Source organism: Leptopilina boulardi, unplaced genomic scaffold, assembly GCF_019393585.1.
Source record: "Leptopilina boulardi isolate dan_hultmark-lab unplaced genomic scaffold, ZJU_Lbou_2.1 LbouV2_351, whole genome shotgun sequence".
NCBI classification, from domain to species: Eukaryota; Metazoa; Arthropoda; class Insecta; order Hymenoptera; family Figitidae; genus Leptopilina; species Leptopilina boulardi.
In genome coordinates, this window is record NW_026137920.1 from 3,658,342 (window position 1) to 3,677,213 (window position 18,872).

The 18,872-nt window shown below is 31.2% G+C and overlaps 1 protein-coding gene across 1 annotated transcript in view; it reads left to right on the forward strand.

Moving 5' to 3' along the window:
* The window catches only part of LOC127286187 (probable serine/threonine-protein kinase DDB_G0272282), a 77,390-nt gene that overhangs the window by 52,700 nt on the left and 5,818 nt on the right, over nucleotides 1-18,872 (forward strand). Inside the window, exon 3 of the mRNA XM_051312538.1 lies at nucleotides 13,784-13,936. Within this exon, the coding sequence (XP_051168495.1) occupies nucleotides 13,784-13,936 (153 nt within the window). The remainder of the gene's footprint in view (nucleotides 1-13,783; nucleotides 13,937-18,872) is intronic.

Consider the following 18,872-nt stretch of genomic DNA (forward strand, 5'->3'; position numbering starts at 1 on the left):
ATCGCAATGTAGGCGGTTCTTAACAAGAAACGCCTATAAAATTCGTCAAATGGGTGGAACCTAACGAATTTTGGGCGTATTAACATTCGAAAATTCAATTTCTTTATCTCTTTTGTAATTATAGTTGAAATCAAAATAAATTTATTATCGATTTTGGTTGACTTCTCAATTTTGTTGTGAAAATTTTTTTTTACGAGAGACGTGTATACATACACATATATAGATGAAGAAGACAAACGTGCAGTATTTCTAATTTTGTTGGACGTTGGAAATCCAATAAAGAACTGATATTCTGCGGGATGTACAAGTTGGGTTTGGCGTGTCGATATTATTGCGGGACTGCGGTCGTGTTTTGCTCTTGCTCTCTCTTTCTCGTTCTGCATCACTCTTCGTTCTAGTCTCGTTCTCTCATCTGCGTTATAATATGTTGGCGGCGGTAAGCCGGCTGGCAGCTGCCTTCCGTGCAACCAAACGAGGCTGGCGGTCTGGTCTGGCCCGTTCCACGAGAGAGAAAGAGAGAATTCTCCATGCGTGGTGAATCTCTAGAGATTCGTAATATTCCGTCTCACTCTTTTGTTCTCTTTTTGAAATTCTCTCTCTCTCTCTCTCTCTCTCTCTCTTTCTAGTGTTCTCTCCCTCACTGGTTCTTTCTTGTCTGGTAGCATTCGTATCCAGTTCTTCCTTCGAAAGCTCTCTCTCTCTCTCTCTGTTCGACTTTTAGATTGGATCCTTTCTCTCACTTACACGAACACGACTTGCGGAAATGGGGGCGACGAGGCAAGAGGTAGGAACATGACGCGAGAGGGAAAGAGAATCAAGATGCCGAAGTTTCGTCCACATATATATGTATATACACTTAACAGCGTGAAGAAGAATTGTTGTCCTGATCTTGTCCCGCTTCGGGGTCCCGTTTCCGAAGCAGAGTGAAGAGATGGGAGTTAGATATGGAATCTTGGCACTCTTGATAGAAAGGGAGTTGGGGGTTTCAAGACTCGCCCACCGGGATTTTCGAGTAGTATATAGTAGTAGAAAGAAAAAGAGGGTTCTCTCTCGTCGCTGCAGACGAAGTTGTAATAATTTATTCAGTTTAGGCCTCTTGTCAGGTCTTCGTGTTCGTCGGTGTATCAAGGGAGTGAGAGAGGGAGAATACCTGGTGACTCTCGTCAAGGATTTAAAAAGATATAAGCCGCCGATCTAGTCGGATTGTTTGCTGCAGGTAGGTGGGCAGGTCCTTGCGTCATATATATATATATATATATATATATATATATATATATATATATGTATATCTCCGTCCCTCTTTCTCTCTAGTCTTACGCGTGAAATACCCTGATCAATTCTCTCTAGGGAATCTTCTTCTCTTTTGTTTGCCTCTTTCTGGGTCCCAGCTAGCATACATAGGGCATTAATGAGACGTCTCGTTTATGTTTTGATATTTTTGTTCTTTTTTGGAATTCTTTAGTTATTTAGTATATATACTATAAAAATAGAGTTTGATTTTAACTCCCAACGGGACTCTACAAGAGTCCCATACCCTTTCGCAAATGAAGCAAAGGGAGTTGATGTTTAGGGAGCTAATTTTCTGTCTAAGGAGTATTACTAAATTGAGATTTAGATTTAACTACCAACGGGACTCTATAAGAGTCCCACTTTTTTTGGGGTACAAAAGGAGTTGGGTTTAATTTCTAACGAGACTCTATAAGAGTCCCACTTTTTTTGGATTTAGAAAAAGGAGTTAGATTATAATCTCCAAGAGTCCCACCTTTTTCTGGGGTACAAAATATTTAGAGATTAATTAGATTTTAGACTAGATTTTAATTTCCAACTGGACTCTATATAGAGTCCCACACTTTTGGTAGTTGAAGCAAAGGAATTTGATGCTAAGGGTGTAAAATTTAATTCCTAACGGTACTCTACAAAAATCTCACCTTTTTTCGGGGTGAAAAAAAGGACTCTATATAACAGTCACGTACTATTTTGGAGTTACAGAAAGTAGAGTTAATTTTACACGGGACTCTATAAAAGTCTCTTTTAGAGTTATAACAAAAGGGAGATGATTCAAAGAAAGTTTTTTTTGCCTCCACTGTAAATAGTATAAGGTTGTTACATTTTAATTTTTAACGGGACTCTATAAGGTTCCCGTACCCTTTTGGAGTTAAAGCAAAGGTAATTGTATGCCTAGGGAGTATTACCTCACTGTTTAAAATTTGGAGGTAGATTTAACACCCAACGGGACTCTATAAAAGTCCCATATTTTTGGAGTTGAAAAAAGGGAGTTACAAATTAACTCCCAGTGGGAGTCTTAAGTTTTTTTTTTGAGTAAAAAAGGGATTTAGATTTTAATTCCTAATGGGACTCTATAAGAGTTTTGTACTCTTTTTTAGAGTCCCGTAAAAACTTCCTTTTTCACAGTGATGTCAAATTCTTTAAATAATATTAAAGTAAGAATATTTAGAAGAAACTACAAGAAAATGCAAAAAAAAAAAAAATAAAAATTGAATCCAAATATGCGTCACATTGTCGAACCTTAAACGCTTGAGAGGCTTTTCCGTCACTGTTGCGCGCGGCTTTATCCTCTCTTCCAAGTACTTTCTGGCTTTTGTGTCTTTTTCTATTCGCGCTCTTTCTCTCTCTCTCTCTACCTCTTTTTCTCTCTTGTTTGGTGTGCCTCGGGAGGGATTCTTTCGTTGCCTCTTTCGCTCATACGGCTCACTCTCTCTCTCACTCTGGCAGGCACTCAACACAGGGGCAGGTCGTTTATCTAAATGGCTACTGGGTGGCCTGACTGGTCTTATGGTCTCGTCGTCGCTCGTAACAAACCAAAACTAACCTAATCCTATGTATATATATATATTCTCGTCGCCATCAGTAGCACTCGGCAAAACAATTAAGAATAGCCAATATATTCGGCTTCAAATAATGAAAGAAAAACTTAATTGATTCTTCAGTTAATTCTTTGGTACCATAATTTTTGGACACAAGAGGGAAGGAGAGTGGGAAAAATGATTCTTCAAATAGTCTTCACTGTATTTTTGTTTTTTACTAAAATTACTTTTTTCTGCTGTTTGATTGCAATTTTTGTACTGGAACTACTGTAGTAAGTAAAGTAATATGGTATTCCTATGGTAGTACACTATTTATAAAATCAGTAGTACTACTATTTAAAATTCCGTACTGGAGTACTACAGTAGCTACTATAAACAGTATAGTATTTCTATAATACTGTATTATTTGAAGTATTAGTACTATTTATAGTAATAGTAATACAATTATAATAGTAATAATACTATATTTACAGTTTTGTACTAGAACTACTATACAACATGAATACTATATACTATATATTTATAGTAACTACTACAGTACTTCCAGTACTACTAAGTACTAAATTAATGTAAATAGTAGGTAGTACTACTATAAATAGTCTAGTATCACAGGAATATTATACTATTTATAGTAGTACTACTATTTACATTAATTTAGTATTTAGTAGTACTGGAAGTACTGTAGTAGTTACTATAAGTAGTATAGTATTCCTATAGTGGTATATGATAATTAGTAGTAGTAGTAGTAGTAGTAGTAGTAGTAGTAGTAGTAGTAGTAGTAGTACTATTTATAGTTCTGTACTCTCAGGAAATATACTACTTTCAGTACTAGTTCAGTACTGTAACAACCATTACTATTATACTTCAGTATACTGTTTTATCAGTAACTGATAATAGGTTTTATTTCAAAAAATATGAGTAATATATTTATAGTCCTTGTAGTACAAAATGGAATTAACAATTGCTTCGTGATATTAGGAATGATTTCCAAGACAAAGTCAATGACTACATTCCCTTATGTATATATTAAATAAAAATGATTAAATAATAATAATAAAGTATACATATTGAGGGAAATTGATGATTCTGTATATATATATGTGTAATCCCTAGATTTCTGCCAAGGCCGCACTCAATGCGTCCTTTGAGGTTGATGTCGGTATTGTCGATGGCAAATCGGATGATACACTTCTCCAATCTATATAAGGGGGCGGCTAGCCTTGGCTTTGATATATAGCAACGCACACATTGGCCTTGTACACTTAGCACTTAGTTCTAGACGTGTTGGTTTTAGTATAAGCCTAGCGTTGCATTATTGCACATATATATATTGTTCAACCTCTCCGAAATATTATATATTCCATATTGGAAACATATATATATCTACATATATCACGTAATCTAACTATCTCAATAATTATTGATATATTAATCGTCGTGTAATTGTTTGCTTAGCGACTGACACCTCAAAAAAAAATAGAATTCCCTTCCCTATGTAAAAAATGATGCAAAATTCGCCAATCTGGTCACAAATTTGGAAGAAACGGGGAATCCTATCCAGGGCCTCACTAGGCCCTATAGTTAGTTCTAAATTTTTATTGAATTTAATCGAAAATTTCTACAGTGATCGTTCAATATTGGATTTAGTATTATATATTTTATGCTAATTTAGGACTTCCCGACGTGGGCCCCTTCCAGAGCCCTAACATGGCCCTAGTATGGAATAAAACGCCACACCTGATCAGGGTCAAATCAGGGCAACCAGAAAATGGGAATTTTTTAATCAGGGCCACATCAGGCGTGGCGTTTCATTTCCTAATAGGGCAGCCTGATGCGGCCCCGATCTGGGCCCTGGAAAAAAAATTTATGCACGCGGGTATAGGAAAATTGTACCGGATTTTAGAATACAGTCCCATGAAATAATTCGCCAATTTGTATGAAAATAGGTATAAACCTAACTAGGGCCACACCAGGCTCTGATCGGGCCTTATGGTTATTATCGATTTTAATTGGACTGAAGTAGGGCTTATCTTTTTGGGACTCCGACACTGAATTTACATATGTGTTTTTTATGCGCATTGTAGGCCTTCCGACTTGCGCCCTGTCAGGGCCCGTTTAAAATTTCTACACCTGTAATCATATTTGATAAATTCAGAAAATAACTAATTACTAGTTTCTTAGAATACTATTTCTGTTGACAATTGGTAAATATTTCTATACATATGACCTAAATTTGAAAAAAATTTCTGTGTAGAAATTTTGGATTTGGATATATATATATGTGTGTCATATTGGAAATATTATTTGTATATTTTTATTCCTATGCTGCATGTATGCTACGGATTATATATATATATATACGTATTTGAAACGGAACAGAATTCGATAGCACTTTTCGTGGCTTTGTTATATTACTCTACATTTTCCCACGTACAAGACTGAGCTTTGGAAAAACGCGTGGTTTTTATTCGGTGAACCCGAATGGAATCTATGTGTACTATTTCGCTCTCTCTTTCTCTCTCTCTCTCTTACTCTGTCTCTCTCTGAGAAACGAGTGACTATATGTATATATATATACACTTTTAGAACGCGCGCGTAACGCGAAAGTGTAAATTTCCAATTTTATCGTCTTCCATCGTATTTCCAGTGCATCGTCGTTATGTCGAGATCTGGATTTACAACAATACGCGCGTGTATAGTCGAGATATAGGTAGATTTTTCAGCTTACGTTCGCATTTTCACATCTCTTTACAATGATTTTTTGACTTCCTCATTTTTGTAAAAATCTTTTCCATTTTTATTTTCCTCTTTTTCCTCTTCCTTCCTAAAAACTGAGAAAAATGTTTAGTCAAACTAACCAAAATTTCGTTGGACTGCAACAAAAAAATTTTGGACAACAAACGATCATTTAGACCAAAAACTATTTTGTTGTGGTAACCAAATTATATTTGTTGTCGTTACCAAATTTTGGTTAGAATTTAAAAATGTTTAACCAAATAATTTTGTTCGCCAAACCAAATGTTTTGGGTTGAAATAATTCTACGACTTTGTTTCAGTCAACCGCAAAATTTGATTACAAGAACCAAAATTATCCCTATAACCAAACGATTTTGTTTCAAACACAAAATCTTTTTTCAGTGAATATATAATATCTTTCTATATTATAAAAAGATTTCGCCGCAGCCGCCGCTGTTTTAGAAATTTACAAGGATGGGTCATTCCATGTCAAGTGTACCCAACCCATGTTTTTGACAGGTAAGGGTGAGCCAACCCATGTTTTTGACATGGATAGTATAGTTGGTTACACTTGATATGGAATGACCCATATGAATATAGCTGCAAGTCCCCCCCACCTTCTCCCCCTCCCTGGCAAAAAATGACCTAAATTTTAAGGTTATGTTCGTTTCAAGACTCTGAATAGGGCCGCAAGTCCTCCCCCCTCCCTTACCCTCTCTCCGTATTTCCCACCAAAAATGACATAAATTTTGAGGTTATGTTCATTTCAAGACTTTCAATATAGCTGAAAGTCACCCGTCTCCCGCCAAAAATGACATAAATTTTGAGGTTATGATCATTTCAAAACTGAGTAGGGTCGAAAGTCCTCCCCTCTCTCCTTATTTCCCGCCAAAAGTGACCTAAATTCTGAGGTTATGTTTGTTTCAAGACTCTGAATAGAGCAGCAATTCGTTCCCCCTTCCCTCATCTCTCTCTCCGTATTTCCCGCCAAAAATGACATAAATTATGAGGTTATGTTCATTTCAAGACTTTCAATATAGCCGCAAGTGTTGGTAGATTTCCTGCCAAAAATGACCTGAATTTAAAGGTTATGTTCGTTTCAAAACTGTGAATATAGTCGCAAGGCCCTCCCCTCCTTCCTTACGTTGAAGGAGAGGTGGATTTTCTACCGAAATTGAACTAAATTTTAAGGTTAAGTTATTTTGTCGGGAAACGACCAAGAAACAAACATAACCTCAAAATTAAGGTCAAAATTTGGCACAAAAAGACAAAGGAACAAACATAACCTCAAAATTTAGGTCAAACTTTGAAGGAAATTGACCAAAAAACGAACATAACCTTAAATGTAGGTCAAATTTTAGCTGGAAAATTTAAAAAAATTAGATAAATTTTGTTTTAAAAATTGAAAATAATAAAAATTATTGTTAATAAAAATCGTAAATGACATTTAAAGAAGTAAATAATAAAATATTAATAATAGTTTTAAATTTCAGAAATTGTCTGAATATTAACTCAAACATCTACAAAACCAATAAAAAATAGGGGGTTGGCGCGCGAAGCCCCCCTAGTATATATATATATATATATATATATACGCTTCGTAGAGAATCAGCCATATATGTATATTTAGTTATATGCAATCTTGTGACATTTCATGCATTTCGAGTAGTGCATAGAGGGTATAAACATCGCAGAGAGTAGTAGACCTAGCGCTATAGCATTATTCTTGTTGAAACGTTGATAGCAGTTTATCATGGAGGCAATATTAGTACCCGGCAACATAGATTTCGCCTGGCCTAAATCCTCTCTGTATGTGTATGGCAAAATGTAACCGACACTGCATATATATTATATATATGATATACACTTCCAATCAGGAATTACAGTATTCTGCTGACATTTGCACCATTGGCGCAGGACCTTGATTGTTGAAGCATCCGTAACACACTTGAGTGCAGAACTGCTGGTTTGGTACTGGCAATAAATATATTCAGTCCCGTTCGTCCAGTACTAAGTCAGTACTGTTAGACAGTACTGAAATAGTGCTAAAATAGTACTGTTGGCAAGTACTAGTACTGAGTCAGTACTGTCTAACAGTACTAAACTAGTGCTAAAATAGTACTCTTGGCCAGTACTGTCTGACAGTACTAAACTAGTACTAAGTCAATACTGTCTGACAGTACAAAAACTAGTGCTAAATTAGTATTGTTAGCCGGTACTAAACTAGTGGTAAATCAATACGGTCTGCCAGTACTAAACTAAAACTAATTCGATACTGTTAACGTAAAATATGTAACATAAATATTTTCATATAATTTACTTTAATATTTATTTTATATAATTTACAAGATTCTGCAACTAATCAAAATCATTCCCTGACAGAGGTGTAAATACTTTCTTACATTCTCTCTAAATCTGAATTAGTGAAAAGCAAGCTACTAATTTAAATTAGTAAGAATTTTCATTAATTTTTTAGTAACTTTTTACAATAACTTTAGTAAAAAAAAAATTAAAACTACTGAATCAAATACCTAGTAATATTTTACTAAAAATTAGTAAAAATTCTTACTAATGTGAATTAGTTGCTCACTTTTCACTATATACAAATTTAGAGAGTTAAAAATCAAAAACAAAATTTATTTTAAAAAAAGTTAAAAGTTACTCCCGATTAAAAAATTGGAGATTACCGTGGATGTACCGCAGTTTCCGTCCATTTTACAAATATCTCGTATAGTAATTTAAATTATTTTTTAACAATAATTTATTCCTTTTGGCACGCAATCGACTTATTAGTTTAAGTAAACAAATAAAAGAAAATAATTTTTTTATAAATGTTATTTTGAAAATTAAACTGGACGGAAACTAGGTCTTAGGTGGACGGTAACTGGGACATCCACGGTAATTAAAGGTAGATTATAAATACAACAATTTTGAAATGTTTCCCTGTTTCCTCATGTATTTTCCCCAATTATTCATTATCTAGTATGAAACACTTGCTTTTAGCCGCACTAAATCCAATGTACCAATCATACTCAACGAATTTCTTCTTCATTCTTCATTTTTTCTCTTTTCAATATTTTATATAATTTACAAAATTCTTCAGTACTACCAATATATAAAAATATCACAATGTAGAACATAACCTATATTTTTACACTTTAGGTTCATTTTGATTAATGTTCATTTTCTCAATATATAGAAAAAAATAGAACAAAATCGTTTCTCGATGTGATCTTCCTTTTTGATAAAAAGTAATTTTCGTGAATTGTGTGATATCCTGTTGTATAGTGGAAGAGTGCGGTTCTGATTTTGTGGAGTCGTCGTACTATATATACTCGTAACGCTCGCACGTAACGTATATATATACATATATATATACATAGAAGGAAACACATTGCGTGACGCGGGAGGCCGGTGGGCGACAGGATGCCGAACACACGCCTCGTGCATTCAGCTGTGAAACGCACCCTGCTCCAGCACTTACACACATATACATATAGATATATACGTACGTACATATATCTCCATACATAATGCCTACCTACATATACGTACATATATATATACATATAGTCCATTTATACTATGAAACACACACGTGCGCTTGGACCCCCGGATAATGGATATGCATACACGTGTGCGGGCACATTATTCGCGTATGCGCCAGTGGGTTATCACTCTCGCTGTGTCGGTGGCGTCAAAGAAATAGCAATGGCTATCTCTCTCTCTCTCTTGCATATATTGCCTCTAGTAGGTGCGTCCGCCTACGGCTGTTATGGTTACGAGACAAATTATATGCACTTTCAAAGTATATATGTATATGTATATCTCTCATCTTGTGCAATTTACAAAGTAGCAAGTTTAGGCGGGTGAGAAAAAAAGAAACTTTTACGTCATTTGGAACTTGACCGATGATGTCACACTTATATTTAAATTATATATATACAGTAAATCCTTATTTTTTGTTTCACAAAAAAGATTTTGTGTTTACAACAAAAAACATTTGGTTAGGCAATTTTGGTTCTTGTATAACCAAATTTTGATTGGCTGAAACAAAGTCGTATAAAGTTATCTCATTTGGTTATGCCAACAAAAAACACTCAACCAAATTTCTTCACACTAAAAAAGAAATCTTGATTTCAGCCTATTTTTGAGGCTGAATTTAAGGTGTAAACGGAGTCAGACCAATTAAAAAAGGACAGACTTATGCAAAATATATGGGCTTAATTTAAGGTGTAAACGGTTTAAGACTTTGTTTTTACTGTGTTGGTTGACTCAAAACAAATATTTTGATTTAACAAAAAAATTTTGTTGGCCAAATCATATAATTTCAATAATCTTCAGCAATCCATATATATAATATATAAGAATTCTAACTTCTATATTTTATGGACATTCGAACTTTTCGTATAGTTTAAAATTTTAGAAATTCTAAATTTTAGCAAGATATAATTTAAACTTTTGGGAATTCGAACTTTTTGGTAATTCCATTTTTTATAGTCATCCGAACTTTCGAATTTTTATAAGCTACTGAGAAGGAACCCCTCTCTCCCTCTTAGAACAGTGTATTCTTAATATAATGATGTTGAAAACAATATAATCAGTGTTCGGATTATTATGTTCTGAAACCAAAACATTATTTTGGATCAATTTCTTTGAAAGCTATATAATCGGAGATTACAGCATATATATCTACAATCTAGAAATCAATTTTCATATATCGTATACCGTTCATATCCGACTTCGTATCTAGTCGGACTTTGCTGTATACGGAACATATATATATAGAGAATCTATAACGGATTTGTACGAACAATTGGAGATATGATACGCGTACGATGGAATATATCGTTATATATATATATATATATATATAAATGTCCAGAAAATGTTATAGAGAGTGATCAAAATGTACCGTACCCCCACCTCTCAAAAAAATTTTTTTTTTTTGGTTTTTAAACATAAAAAATCGTTGACTTAGAAATATACCTCAAAAAGAGCAAATAATAATTCAAAATTTTTAAAATATCAAATTTTAAAAAGTTCTAACTATTAAAATTTTTAAATGATCAAAAATTCTAATTTCAAAAGTTCGGATTGTTAAATACTTGAATTACCAAAAATTACAATTATCGAAAGTTTGAATTATAAAAAATTTTAAATTTCGAAAGTTGGGATTACTAAAAGTTATATATATATATATATATATAGAATATTAGCAGAATTTCGAATTTTCAAAAGTTGAAATTGAAAAGTTTCGATTTGTTATACCAGCATATACAAAATGCTTATTTTTTCCATTAGAATATGCGCTTATTTAGGGGTGGAGGGGTGGTTCAAAACCCTTGAAAATATGCTTATACGTAATACTTGACTGGCTCCAAATTTTGAATTATATTAATTTAAAATTATACACAAAATTTAGAATTTTCAATAGTTCGAAATTATCAAAAGTTTAGATTGATAAAAGTTTAAATTAGCAAATTTAGAATTCGAAAGTAAAAGTTCGAAAATCTGAAATATCAATAAATTTTCAAAAATTTAGAATTTTCAATGATTTTAAATTATACCAAAAGTCGGAATTATATATACCAAAAGTTTAGATTGTGAAAAAATTGGAATTATCAAACTTTAGAAATTTCAAAATTTAGGATTTCCAAAAATTCAAATTATCAAACTTTTGAATTTCAAAAAATCGGGATTACAAATAGTTTGATTTTTGCTAAAAGTCGGATTTACCAAAAGTAGAATTTCATTATGCATTATATAGATTTTTCATTTTATTCTTTCAGATGAATTTTCATTTGTCCAAATTATTATTTGAAATAATTTCCGCATATTAACCGATTTTTCATATACTACAGAATTTTTATTTAACCGAAAAATCATTTAACAGAATTTCTAATTGATAGAATTTTCTTTTATTCGAAATTGCAAATGGCCGAACAAACAATCGATTTCGGCGCGATTATTAAAATCAACCAATCACATAATTTTATGGATAATTTTTGATTGGTTGATTTTAAAAATCGCGCCAAAATCGATTGTTTCTTCGGACATTTGCAATTTCGGACAAATGATAATTCTATTAATTAGAAATTCCTGTTAAATGATTTTTCGGTTAAGTAAAGATTCTGCAGAAAAATCGGTTTTATGGAAATTATATTAAATATAATAATTCGAACAAATGAAAATTTCATCTGAAAGAATAAAATAAAAATTCTATGCAATGAAATTCTACCCAATTGAAAATTCTTTAAAATGCCCTATTATGTTAAATGAAAATTCGAGGAATTAAAAATTCGAACAAATAAGAATTCTGTGTAGTGAATTTTCGGTTATAGAAAAATTCTGTAATATTGAAAATCGTTTTGATGAAAATTCTGCAAAATACTAATTCAAACAAATAAAAATGACAAATGAAATTGCATAAAATGAAAATTCCAATTAATGATTTTTAGAACATATAATCATGCGTCCAAAAAAAAAATTAGAAAAAATTACGCTTTTGTAGAACGTAATTCTCACAGTGACAGTTTTGGTATTTATGTTTATACAGAAATTGAGACCAAAGTGTGACCCTTTACGAATTTCTAATTATTCCGGTTGACCACATTCATATACTATACATATATAAATATAGTCTTGGAGAAATAAACCCCACGCGACTCTCGAGTTTGACTTGATCCTTCAACAGGTGTTTATACGGGGAAAATACAATAATGATGCGCACGCGCCTAGAACTTTTGTCTCTCTCTCTCACTCTCTATATAGTACCTCGTAAACTATCCCCTGATAAAATAATCGAAAGAGCATCTCTCTCTAAACCATGAACACTACTAATTTAAAATTAAAACCAAAATCTTCACTATAAATATTTTTTTTTTGAGGTTAAAAAATAATATACAACAATTTTTTTTTGGAAAATAAAAATAAAATTTATTTTGAAAGATTTAAAAGGTAAATCTACCTTACCGACATACGGTGAGTGAATGTATAGAAAATAATCAGACGTCGGTACGGTAGAAATTCATTCTCTCTGTTATGGTAAATCCCTGTTTGAACGCGAAGGAGAGATGTCTACTAAAACTTGTGAGGGGTTGAGAATAATATATTGTGATTCAACTACCCTCCGATAGATGGCGAACCAAGTGAATAATCTAATTCAGTAATTTGTGTTATTGAATTTTAGAATAAATTTTCTCATAATTTCATTTTAATTTGAATTAGGGAAATTATAATGTTTATTTATTTTGTCTTCGGGATTTTATAATATATTATAAATCCTCGAATATTTTAAATGTATTTATTTGTTAAAGTACTATTATTTTATTATTATATTGTATTATAGTATTTTATTATTATAGAATATTATATTATACACCAAAATAAAATTTATTTGAAACAAATAAATTTTTTTTCAGTGTTCTATCCTATACTATTTACTATACTACTAAATATACTATTTACTATACTATACTTTTTACCATACTATTTATTATACTATACTATTTATTTTACTATGCTATTTACTATACTACTTACTATACTACTTACTATACTACTTACTATACTACTTACTATACTTTTTACCATACTATTTATTATACTATACTATTTATTTTACTATGCTATTTACTATACTACTTACTATACTACTTACTATACTACTTACTATACTACTTACTATACTACTTACTATACTACTTACTATACTACTTACTATACTACTTACTATACTACTTACTATACTACTTACTATACTACTTACTATACTACTTACTATACTACTTACTATACTACTTACTATACTACTTACTATACTACTTACTATACTACATACTATACTACATACTATACTATTTATTATACTATAATTTTTTCCATACTATTTATAATACTATACTATCTATTATACAATACTATTTACTATATTAAACCATTTACACTGAAAAAAAGGTTTGGTATCGACAACTAAACGTTTGGTTGTCAATACCAAACCCTTTTTTCAGTGTACTATACTATACTTTTTACCATATTATTTATTGTACTATATACTATTTACTTTTCAATGCTATTTACTATACTGTTTACAATATTATATTATTTACTATATTATATTATTATATTTCTTAAAAAAAATATTACTATTATTATTACATCCACAACTTTATCAACTTGTTGCTTTATTTTAAATACAATTTTTGTTCTTTGTTTTATAGTCCCTGAATGGAGCCGAAGGTACAGTTCCACCTGGTAGAGTTTTCAAGAAGGTCGCAATTGTTGAAAACTTTTTCGACATCATTCATGCCGTCCACGTTGATCTCGAAGGTCGTCCTGGGAAACATGCGGGTCAAAAGAGGACGTACAGAACGGTAAAAAAATATATATATATTTATATAATTCCCTAATTGCTCTGTAGTACAAGACTGGGGAATTTTATTTATTTATTTTTTAATTTTCTTGATTCTTGAAAATATGTTAATACTCAAGCGAAATGTTTGCTTCTATATATATATGGGTGATTCTCCAGAAACAGGTCACTTTTGATTCTTTGATTAATTAGTTAATAAATATTATCTAGAATTGGTTTATTTTTTTTTAAATTTCTTCATTTTAATGATCTTTAATAAACTCATTAACAATATAATGATATTTTACTTCCCAAAATTTAATTTGTCATCTGAAATATGCTAAAAATATACTTTTGCTCGTTCCACACATGGATTTTGCTATTTTTGAATAAGATTTTTGACATTAAAATTAAAAAAATAAAATTTGTCATTATAGTCATTTTAAAGTATGGCTGAAAAACTGTTATTCCCTAAAAGGGTTTTTAATTTTTCGTCCATTTAAATAAAAAAATGTTTATTTATAATGTTTCTTCGTAAATTTTTTTCTGGATCCGGAGTTGAGAATTTGACTAGTTTTTCGAGGTTTTGCTTGTTATTTTCATTGTAACTAAAGCAATTTTTTGATAAATATGTGTAAAAATCCCAATTGAATAAAAATCAACGGTACTAATTAACTAATTAACTTTTAAATTTATATTATTAAACAATACAATTTGCGTATTTTTATTATGTCTCAACTCCGAACCTGTTTAAAACAATCGTTTTTCAAAATAATTTTGAATTTCAACCTATAGTATCGATAAAAGTAATAAAATTGTATAAAATCCCTAAAGGATTTTTTATTTAGTCCTTAATTAACAAAGTAATTAATGTTTTTCATTTGTTTCTCAACTCCAGCTCTCTCAACTCCGGCCCCCGAAATTTTATTGAGCATGCGCAAGTTTCGCGCGAGCAGAAACGACACTCAACTACAGGGCCGTCATTCAGCTTTTCAGTTCCCTTGCGTTTAAGAAACTTAATTTTTTTTCTCTATTTTTATAAAAAAAAGCCGAGATAAATTTCTACAAAACAATTAATTTTTGCAAAGAAATTATTGTTTTGTTCTCGAAAAATTAAATATTAAAAATTTAATTACATGTCTGCGCAAAAACAATGGTGCCTGGGGCCCCGGCCGCCCTTGCTACGCTATTGCGCTGAAAGTACTACAATACATATTTATCGTTAAAATTACATTAAAAACGGTTTTTAAGCTCAAATATTTATTAGAATCACTTGTTCCAATCATAATTAATACAAAGGATGCAATAAACATGTATTTTTAAATAATTTTGAAAAAAATTTCCTTATTCAAAAGTGACCCGTTTCTGGAGAATCACCCATATACGTCAGTGACACACTTAAAAATTGTGCGAGAGAATAATAAGTGTTTTTTAACGTCAACGAGATAGATAGACAAAGAAAGAAAGAAAGACAGACAGACAGACATAAAAAATATCGGACAAACAGACAGACAGACAGAATAATAAATTAAAATCGACATTAAGAAATTATTTTTAAAAATAATTTCAATGAAATTGCCTAAAAACCAATAAATTATTAAAAAGTCTTGAAACGAACATAACCTTTAAATTCAAGTCATTTTTGGCGGGAAGTCCACCTCCACTTGCGGCTATATTGAAAGTCTTGAAATTTACATAACCTTAAAATTTATGTCATTTTTGGCGTGAAATACAGAGAGAGATGAGGGAAGGGGGAAGGACTTACTGCTTTACTAGGGTCTTAAAACAAACATAACCTCAAAATTTAGGTCATTTTTGTCGGAGAAGGGGAAATGAGAGGAGGGACTTGCGGCTATATTCAGAGCCTTGAAACGAACATAACCTCAAAATTTTGGTCATTTCTGGCGGGGGTGGGGAGGGGACTTGCGGCTATATTCAGTCTTGAAACGAACATAACCTTAAAGATTAGGCCATTTTGGCGGAGGAGGGGAGGGGACTTGAAACGAACATAACCTCAAAATTTAGGAGGGGGGACTCCCCCCCTCCTAGGTCGAGAATTCTTGAAACAGCGGCGGCGGCGATATCTTTTTGTAATATAGGAAGATATATATATATATAGACGGATGGACGGACATAGAGATATTTATATGAATAAATAGATAGACGGACAGACAGACATACAGATAGACGGACAGACAACAAAAATAGATGGAGGGATACAGACGAATGGATGGACGAACAGACAGACATACATACAGTTACAAACAGAGAAGGAAGGAATCATAAGAAGAAGAGAAAGAATATTTATTGACTATATATATATATATCGGCGTCACCACGTGACATTATATTAACCGATTCCTGATGTCTTCCCTCGGGAATGCAATGAGGCATTCAAGCGACCGAACACCCGATACCGCACGTCATCTCACATGTTCCGTTGCACATTCGCGTAAACCACTCTCTCGGGTATCATATCAATATATATATATATATATATATATATATATATATATATATATATATATATATATATATATATATATATATATATATATATATATATATATATATTCCTTTTACCCATTCTATTTACCTCTATCATTCTCTCTCTCTCTTTCTCTCTCGACCATGAGCCTCTTTCTCCTCAGCATCCAGCGTTATATCGTTCTCTCTCTGTCTTTCTCTTATACCTTCCTCCCCCTCCCCAACTCGCCGCGATCTGCTTGTGATTCAAAACCTCAGGACACTTGTTGCATTGCCTGCTTACTCGTATACACACATACATATACATATGTATATATATATTTATATATATTTTATATATATATATACATATACATATACATATATATACCATGAAACGCGTGACGGTGAAACTGTTTTACGTTAAGTCGAAGTTACACAGTGTGCGATTCATCGACTCGCGGGGAATCCCCGCGTCATATATATATATATATTTTAATCGCTTTTGTATATCCAAAGAGAGAATCAAGAAAATATATTATATTGTTATAAAATTTTCTATAACGAGACTTGTGTTATATTCCTTTTTTGATGAATAATAATAATTATAATAATGATAATAATAATAATAATAATAATAATAATAATACGAAGAAGCAGAAAAATAAGATGAAGAATATTTATATTCATCTGTAAATAATGGGTATTTAACCGCTTAACTGGCACACATGGGTCCAGTATACCCGAGCATTTTTTTCTGGCTCAAATTAATTGAAGTATTCGAATATTTTTTCTATTTTAATATATTAGTTTGACATATTAGTAATTTTCCAAGTTTTTTGATACAACTAATTCGATATACAAAGGAATAAATTAGCTTCAAACATTAATAAATTATAAAATTTTTTATTCTAACCTAAAGTCACATTTTATTCTGCAAAATAAATACCTTTTTTTGCAAGTCCTTGCTGTTGTGGTGATTTTTTCCTTAAAGAATAATACATCATATAACCTTAAATTTCAAAGTGATAATATTAAATTTTAAATAACTCATGAATTTTTAAGTAAAAACAGGCAATTTTTTTTGGTCCAGTAGACCCATTGTGCCAATTGAGGGTTAAGCTTAAGTAGTAATTTTTTTAAAGTGAAACTATTAAAGTAATTTTAAATGAATGCTTAAAATATCTACAAAAAAATAAAAAAAAAAAGGAAAACAAATTAAAGATAAAATTTTTTTGTTTTTTAATTTTTTTCTTCGTTTTGACTCTATATAGCATAACGTAATTTTGTCACCCTGTCACGTTTAACCGAGATCCGCGCATCGTCTCAGTTTTCTTCCCACTCGACTCATTCTTATTCTTCATCTTCATCTTCTTCTTGTTCATCCTCCTCCTTATCCTTCTCACAATACAAGTGTAGATTCAAAGCCCCGCAGTAAATCTTATCAAATTACTCCTACACTCTCCTTTAATATAATAACATCATCTAAACTCTTGACTATTTCCTGAGATTATTAATTACCCACCTATATATTCTATACCACCAAACAAACCCTCTTGACTTTTTTTCTTATAATTTCATCAAGAAAAAAATATTTTTTTTTTCATAAAAAACTTTTCCCTTTCTTTTTTTATATATATATATATATATTATGTTTAACATCAAAAGATTCCAATCAATTTTTATTGTATCTGTAATTTTTCCTCTTGAATTTTTTTTTCTTATTCTTTATACTTCTTCCTTATTGTGGATTATATTGTCAATATGAATTTTTACATCTTTTGAATATTTCTTTGTCTGTTTCTTTCTATATAATTGGTTATTATTTATAATTTTCGAATTTTTATGTTAGATATATGTGAAAACAAATTTTTTTCCAAAAAGTAAATTATAATTTTAATAATAATTAATACTTAAAAATTAATAATTAATAATTGAAAATATAATAAATAAAATTTTTATAATTTTCATTCTAACTTCCATTTTCACTTCCATTTTTCCTAATTTCCATTTTCATTTTCATTTCCACTTCCACTTTTTCTAATTTTCATTCTAAATTACATTTCCCTTTCTATTTTTTCTAATTTTCATTCCCACCTCCATTTCCACACCTATTTTTTCTAATTATCTTTCCAACGTCCGTTTTCACTTCCATTTTTCCTAATTTCCATTTTCATTTTCATTTCCACTTCCACTTTTTCTAATTTTCATTCTAAATTACATTTCCCTTTCTATTTTTTCTAATTTTCATTCCCACCTCCATTTCCACTCCTATTTTTTCTAATTATCCTTCCAACATCCGTTTTCACTTACAATTTTTCAAATTTTCATTCACACTTCCGTTTCCACTCCCAAATCCGTTTACACTTATTCTAATATCTATTCTGATTTTTATTTCCACTTCCACTTTTTCTAATTTTCTTTTCAACTTCCATTTCCATTTCCACTTACACTTCTTTATTTTCATTTACAATTCCATTTCCATTCGCATT